Consider the following 8,412-nt stretch of genomic DNA (forward strand, 5'->3'; position numbering starts at 1 on the left):
TCTCTCTCTCTCCAAGAAACTTTGGGTCTGGGGTGCCTTTATTTTTAAAATATTGTTGCTCTTCACTATTATGATTCAAATCTCAGTTCCTTTAGATGCATCACAATTTTGTGCATTTCTTGTTTTCTTTCCTTTCAAAACTTCAACATTTCAAGAGGTGGGACCAGATTTTTAGAGGAAGGGCTTTGGGGCTCTGAGTCATGTTTCTGAAGGCGTTTCTTTGAAACAGAATATTTATCTGAAGGCGTGCTAGTTCACACACAAGGGAGTGGAGACGTTGGTTAGAGGACTTCTGAAGGCCAGAACTAAGAGAGAAGCAGGATGAGTACCACAGGAAAAGTAAGCAAAGTATTTCTGTATCTTCATCACAAACTAGGGAGATGGGTAACTCTGCAACCTTCCAACATCGGAATTATTTAGTTAGGGAAGTAAGTTCTCAGGAGAGGAGAGGTTTGCCTAGGTGGGCAAATATTTAATTATTAGATAGGATAGAAATTATATTAATTTTTAATTAATTAGTCATTTTTAAAACAATCTTTTTTTTAGTCTTTATTGTTTGTTTACTTTTAGTTTACAAAATTCGGTTCCACAATCCCTTGAGTTTCAAATTTTCTCCCCCTCCCTCTCTTCCCCCCGACCCATCCATGGAGGCATGCAATCAAGTATAGGATCTGCAAATACTTTCACATTAGACATTAGTCAGGTTATAAAGAAGGATTGTTACAGATGGAATGAACAGTGGGGAAGAGGAAACAAGACAAAACAAGAAAAAGAAAGAGGTAGTTTGCTTTGGTCTGCATTCAAACTCTGTTCTTTCTAGTTCTTTCTCTGAATGTAGACATCTTGAGTCTTTTGGAGATGAATTATATTATTTATATTATGTTATACTATATCATGTTATGTTATGTTGTATTATTATATTATATATGTCTTACATATATAATATACACATATACATACACACATATAAGGTGGTACTTTTCATTGCTACAGGATGAAAATGGGGTCTATAAACAGAATGGCCATGGGGAAGGGGGTCCTTCCTCTAGGACTTTTACAGTGACTGAGGGAATGTGCTTTTAATTGTTTTCACTAGAATATCAACATCTTCTGGTCTGACTGTTGTATTTTTATACATTTAAGTGATAGAATTTGAAAGGTGGAGATTAAATCTAAAACAGAACCAAAAGCCTGGATATGCCCATGAGGTTACTTGAGGATACAATTTTTATGAATTATGTATGTGAAGATAAGAAATAAATATGGTTCTCATTAAAGACTTGTTAATGTGGGCAAAAATAATAACTGAGCATGTGGAGAGAAAAGAGGTTCTTAATTTTTCCTGTGTATCGTGGGCACTTTAGCTGCCCATGGACTTCTCAGAATGATGTTTTTAAATGCATAACATAAAAATACATACAACAGCAAAGGAAAACCAATGATATTACAATACAGTCATTGACATGCAAAATAAATAAATAAACCATGATCGCAGGCCCCCAAGTTAAGAACCATTGGTAGAAATTTAAAGTTTACAAAGCTTTCTCAGACATCAAATATAGTTCTAGAAACAACCATGTAAAGTCAATAGAGAAAGTCCCATTTATCTCATTTCACAGAGGTGCAGTTCAGAGAGTTTAAGTGACTTGTCTAAGGGCAGGCCAATGCTTTTCTAAAGCAAATTTGGATTTTTTTCTACTATTCTATGCTGCTGATTGCAAATTCTTATAATTGAAAAAAAGGTATTTAAAATTCTTTAAATATCAGAGACTGGGTCCAGTTTTAAAAGAGTTTGGGTATTTATTTCATTTGGCAAAATGGCCCAAAGAGGCCCAGAAGAACCAGAACATAAAGATAATTCAAAGAGCCAAATAACTTTTTATGCATCAGTTGAAACACCTGTTTTTATGACCAAAGCTACAACTAAAGCAAAATCAGTTTAGCCAATTATTTTCTCATTTTGACATGGATCTATTATTTTCAAAAGTAACTTTTGTATTTTGATCTGCCCAAGGCTACATACAAGCCAATGAGACATTTTCCTTTTTTTTTTGAGGGAGGAAGGCAAGGCAATTGGGGTTAAGTGACTTGCCCAAGGTCACACAGCTAGTGTCAAGTGTCTGAGGCCAGATTTGAACTCAGGTCCTCATGACTCCAGGCCCAATGTTCTATTCACTAGCTGCCCCAAGATATTTTCCAAGAGCACAGGGGGCAAGTCTCCCCAGCTTTTAGGTGAGGGATTATCGGGTTAGATCTATAGGGGCTAGCACAGAAAGCAAGCCCTGTGGCTGCTCTGAGACTTTCTCCCATGAGGAATGTTTATACAGATCCTCAATATGCCCATCTTTTCCACATTTTGCTACCTACTGCCAAGGTGTATCCAAAATGGATGTTACATAACCTCTGCTTTCTCCTTTTATTCTTTTTTTAAAAAAAATTTTTAATAAATTTTAAAAATTTAACTTAATTTTATTAATTTCTTATAATTTATTTTATATAATACTTATTTTATTTATTAATTTATTTTATTTTTTTATTCTTCTTTTATTCCTTTGGGAAATTTCCCTACAGGTGCTCTGGGTTCTGAAAGGAGTTTTTTGTTTGTTTGGTTTTGTTCATTTGTTTGCCTTTGGGACCCAGAATTTCCTTGCAGCTCCCTTCCCTGTAAAAACTAGTTCTGAAGGGCACTGAAATTAGGCCTAAAGATTCATTACAACACCTGCAATTTTCCCATATATTCTCCTTGCAGGAATGTACTTTCCTGTGGTCACTCAGCACAACTTGTCTCTTTACATATGTCTCACCACATACCTTTCATGGGCACAAATATCACTTATGGCAGCAGGAGACCAGGGGACAAATTGGAAGAGGCCTTATGTTAGTGGACCTGGAGAATGAAGAATTAGAAAAATAGATGAAGATAAGGATGGAGATTTAGACCTCTACCAGCACGACTCAGCCCAGCACCTCCAGGACAAGGAAGGAGAATTAGTGCGAGGTCAGCAAGACTCCAGTAACCATTTCTCTCACATCGCTGACCTTGTATCCCCAAAAGAGTAACTCTCCTAGGCCACCCTAACACTACAAAATGTTCCAGGATGCAAAAATAGCCACCAACACTCTGCAATCACAAAAACCTCTTCCTTCAACGCTGCTGATCTTAGTTGGGACCTAGCAGGCCAGAAAGCTGATTTAGTGAATTCACCCTACTGCACCATCTTGGGACTTCTCTGATTTTCCCCCAAGGGTCCAGGAAGCTCATCTGGGGGAATATTTCACGATCATGCAAGACCCTGTCAGCCTTGGGATTCCACTTCACCATCATTCTCTGTCCTTCTTATTGGAGTCTTCCATTTAAGGAGGGGTTACGGTTCAGAACATTTCTTCATTTCTCACCTAGATTCAATCTTTGAAATTCTCTGACTTTTCCACAATTCCCCAGTACTGGGTACTTTCCCAGCTCCCTCTACCCCCTTGTTTTTCAGATCCTTTAATGTGCCCCCCCAATACCGTGCCATTAGATTATAAACACCTTCTGGGTAGAGACTTACTTTCTTCTTCCTTATTTCTATCTCTAGCACTTGGCACATATTAGACACTTAATAAATGTGTATTGACTAACCAACTCTCATATGTTAGTGACTGATGGTCAGAATTTGCATTTTAAAAAGAGGGCTCCCTTTAACCCAACTGAATCCCTAATTGGTGAAATATTGTATCAGGTAATAGGACACAAAAAAAGGGAGGAAATGCTGGCCCTGTGGGGCAAGGGGTGGGGTGAATCCCTTGGGCATGGAGGTGGCCAGCTGGCAGTCCAGTCAGTTCACAGATTTAACCCCTCTAATGTGTTTCTGATTTGCATAGTCTCTTTCTTTCCTCTACTTCTGGACTCTGACTTTTACTGAAATCTACGAGTTCATTTTTCCTTTCTTCCTATGCTTTTCATGCCAATGTCTCCAGCCTTCAAAGGAACAGGTATTTCTACAAAAGTAGTAGTTTTGCGACTTAAACTTGCAAATGCATGGAAAAAGTCCTGATCTTGGGGAAGGTTAGCTGAATAGCCCACCCTCATAGAATGCTTCTTTTACATTTTTAAAAACATTTTTAATTTTTAATTTACAGAATAAAGCAAGCATTTCCATAACATAGTATAAGAAAAAAAGATGCACATGAACTGCCAATCTATTATGTACAACTTGCTATTCCTTTAAAATAAATAATAAATTATATTATATAATTATATATAATCAATTATATTATATATAATAAATTACATTATAATAAATATAATTATTATATAAATTGTTTTTTCCTTTTTTTCTTCCCTCCCACCACCCTAGAGATGGTGACATTAGACACAAATATGTGTGTATGCATATTACATATGTATTATATACACATAGACACATACATAAATATGTCAAATCATGCTATGCAGACTTCTATTTATCAGTTCTCTGGATGCAGATAGAATCTTCCTCCATATTTCCTTTGTAGTTCATTTGGGTATTTATAATAGTCATAATGATTTAGTCACTCAGAGTTCTTAGAACAATATTGCTGTTACTGTATTCAACATTTTCTTGGCTCTGCTCACTTCACTCTTCATTTTGTGCAAGTCTTTCCATGCCTTTCTAAGATCATGGAGCTCGTCATTTCTTGTTCCATCACAACTGTACATCACAACGTATTCATCCATTCCCTTCTTGCAGTGGAGTTTCCCATGCTTCCATTAGTCAGATGTCAAGGTCTATGGGTACCTGAGTATGTCACATGAATATTTTTTTGTTATTTTTCCAGGTTATTAAATGCAAAGCTGCCGTATTGTGGGGTGTGAAGCAACCCTTTTCCATTGAGGAGGTGGAAGTAGCCCCACCGAAAGCCTATGAAGTTCGAATTAAGGTACTGACATTCCTAATGTGGACTTTTTTTTTTCTTAAGAGAAGGCTTGAGATTTCTTTCTTATAGGGAATTGTCAAAGAGTAAATTCTTCCAGTGCAGACCAGCACCTGTTGTTCCACCTAGAGACTTAGAGTTGCCTGGGGCCATTAATTAGTTCAGTGACCTGCCCAGACTCCAATAGCCAATATTGGTCAAAGGTGGGACTGGACTCCAAATCTTAAGTGACGTTTTATCAGTCAGCACTTAAGTTAACACTCTTTTAAACATTTGCTGGGCCTATGATCCCATAAGGACAAGAGGTCCCCATGTAAAAGAACAGTATCTTTAGTGCTATACTGCTGGCATGGCTAACCAGTTAAATAGTTCTGAGTCATGATATTAGGTATGGCCTCAACGATAGCTGCCAATAATGCTAAAATTCTACTCTTCAATGTGCTTCTCAAAGATTCCTTTCAGGATAGTTCTCTTAGAAAGGTGTTTGGAACCCCATAGCCAAGATAGATACAACCAAACCTATGGCATCATCCCCCCCATAAGACTAATGAAGAAGTTCATTAGGAAGGGAATTTAAGAATCAGCCAGAATGAGATGTCTCCAATATTGTATCACGTATTGAGATATCACATTCCGAAGGCTCTAGATGAATGCTTCCTGACATATTAATTCTATGCCAATTTCATTTTACGTCAATCTGTAATTTTGCAAGGTTTAGATTTGGAATTCTGATGCCTAGTTAGGTGCTCATCTTGCTGTCTGTGATAGATCTCTCCTCTTCCTGCCCTTGTTTTCTTTCCTCCCCTTCCCTCCTCTCCCTACTTTCTCTCTCCACTTTTATCAGTAATATCAAATAAGCTATAAAACAGGTAGATGTATACTTCCCAAGAGAGATGGTCATTTTCTCAATGGAGATCCAGTATATTGTTCAAGTTGAATCTTCAAGGGAATCCCTGTGGATGATAAGGTCTTCCAAATGTTCCTGTCCATCAAGGACATTATGAGGGATGCATTGAACCCTGGAACACTGTAAAACCTCATAGAAAAGATTTGTAACCATTTCAAAGAGTTTGACCTAACTCTTCACACAGGATAACCAAATGGATAAGGAATGCCTATTGTGTAGATTAGGACACACATCCATGTCAAAATCTTGCATAAAATTTGTTCTTTATTTAGTTAGATGGAAAACCTAACCTGTAAGAGCTCATCATACACATATACACAATATATACATACATGCATATATTCACATATATATGTACATATATGTAAGTATGTATATATCTTGGACACACACAGAAAATATATGAGTTCCAGAATTAAATAAGAGGAACAAAGCAGATTGGATTATTTTTAATAAATTGCAAGGTTATTTGCCAGTCCCAAACTTTTACTAGAAAAAAAGTCAATGTCTTTTAAGGTTGTGCAGGCATGTAGTTGGGATATATCAGACCTGGAGTCAGGAAGACTTGACTTCCCAGCCCACTCAAGATACTCACCAACTGCATGCCTCTGAACAAGTCACCTAATCTCTAGGTACTGTTCCCTCCTACACCCAAAGGCTAGAATAAACTTCCAGTGCCATTCCTTCTTTTCTTTCTAGATTCTCTCCCTTGGAAATCTCATCAGCTCCCAAGACTTACTCATCATCTCTTTGGGAGATGATTCCCAAATAGATAATATCAAATAGATAAATCAATCTATCCCCCTCTACGATTGTGAGTTCTGTTTGTCAGCAGCTATCAATTCCACATTTCAAACTGAATTTCTGGAAGCATCTCAAATTCAACACATCAAAAAAAGAACTCATTTTCTTTCCCCTCAAACTTCCCCCCTCTTTTGGAATTTTCCTGTTTTTGTTGGAATTTCAGTCATCCTCAATTCATCTTTTTTGATCACAGAATGCAAAACTTGGCGTCAGGAAGACCTGAGTTTGAATTTCCACCTCAAACACTTACAAGTCACTTAAGCTCCCTGTGCCTTATTTACAGCATCTGTAAAATGGGAATAAGAATAGCATCTACCTTACAAGGATGTTGTGTTGATCAAATGAATTAACATAAATACTTTGGAAACCTTGAAGTGTTACATAACTGTTTGCTATTAAAATCAGTATTATATCAGAATTGTTGTTCAGCTGTGAGTCACAAAAGATTAGAGGCTCAGAAGAATTTAGAATGAATATCTGATAGAAAAATTCAAAATTGAGGGTGATGGAAAGGTATATTTTGGCTGAGGGCAGAGGATCTCTGAAATAAAGAATAAAGGAATGTAAATATTACATAAATAGAAATAAAGGAAAATTAATAAAAAAATTTCCTCATGGAAATGTTTGATCCAACGAGAAAATAAGCAGATCACACAATGAAAGCAAGGTAGACAGCCCCTGTGAGCTCCCATAGGACTATATAGTGCATTAAATGGGGAGTGTAGGAAGACACAGATGTGAGTCATCTGAGAAGATGAGCAGACTTGAACAGCATGTAATCTACACTGTTGGAAAAAACATGAAATGTTGAAACACATGAAACACAGATTTTGCTTGCATATTTGTGCTGGACCATGGCATCTTTCTTTCCCTTGTTAAATATTTATTGAGCAAGCACCTTGATAACACTGAAAAATAATGTGTTTTTTTTTTTTTACAAAATCTCCTCAGACTCAGCTATCCATGAAATAGTTTCTATTGTTTGACATTGGGGACGCATTTACACTGACTGTCCTCTATACTTGAATTCCTTGTCCCATTATCCTATCATTACTCATCCTCTTCTACGATAATGACCCCCTGGCCTAAGGCCAATGTTGGCTTCCTCTCCCTGAACTCTCATGCTGTGAAATCCTGGCACAATGAATCACACAACTCTGCTGTCTGAGGATACTCCAAATTGCTGTTCTTTAATCATAACTGCTTTCCTTCCCTTCTGCACAACAATCCTTTTATTCTGCCTCGATTACTCTGTACTTTAAAAAAAATGTATCTTCCAAACCATCTTTTTCGTCCAAGAGTTAACTACAATACAATATCCTACTCTCTCTCTCTCTCTCTCTCTCTCTCTCTCTCTCTCTCTCTCTCTCTCTCTCTCTCTCCCTCTCTCCCTCTCTCTCAGCAGAGGATACTTTTACTTTCTTGAAAATAAAAAGCCTTATAATGTATTGAAAATTTTGAGTCTATTTTTAGTACACTTCCTCTGGTCCTTGATTCTATTCCTCAAATACTCTCCACATCATTATGCATTCTAGCTTCCTTTGCTGTGGTCCTGGAAGAGGTTGACTTTCTCCTTGCCAAGATCAACCCCCTTCCCTCCTAGTTGTACCCTTGATCTCAGTCCATATTATCTCCTCTGAGAACCTGCTGCTCCCAATCCTCTTTCTACTTTTTCATTATTCGGTAGCTCCTTAGCCGATGCTTACAAACATGCCCAGACTTCCTAGTCCTTTAAAAATCCAAACTTGACTTTTCTATTATCTCTCTCTCTCTCTCTCTCTCTCTCTCTCTCTCTCTCTCTCTCT

At 37.3% G+C, this 8,412-nt stretch overlaps 2 protein-coding genes across 2 annotated transcripts in view; both read left to right on the top strand.

The window, feature by feature from the left end:
* Window positions 1-8,412, top strand: part of LOC138165848 (alcohol dehydrogenase E chain-like) — a 417,804-nt gene that overhangs the window by 196,829 nt on the left and 212,563 nt on the right. The gene's annotated exons all lie outside the window — the stretch shown is intronic.
* LOC138165852 (all-trans-retinol dehydrogenase [NAD(+)] ADH7-like) overlaps window positions 1-8,412 on the top strand; it is a 224,302-nt gene that overhangs the window by 196,829 nt on the left and 19,061 nt on the right. Inside the window, exons 2-3 of the mRNA XM_069094207.1 lie at window positions 263-339; window positions 4,801-4,902. Of these exons, the coding sequence (XP_068950308.1) occupies window positions 322-339; window positions 4,801-4,902 (120 nt within the window). The 5' untranslated portion in view covers window positions 263-321. The remainder of the gene's footprint in view (window positions 1-262; window positions 340-4,800; window positions 4,903-8,412) is intronic.

The sequence above is a fragment of the Petaurus breviceps genome, unplaced genomic scaffold, assembly GCF_028583685.1.
Source record: "Petaurus breviceps papuanus isolate PSGF00001 unplaced genomic scaffold, PetGlider_PUasm1.0 126, whole genome shotgun sequence".
In the NCBI taxonomy this organism is placed as follows: domain Eukaryota; kingdom Metazoa; phylum Chordata; class Mammalia; order Diprotodontia; family Petauridae; genus Petaurus; species Petaurus breviceps.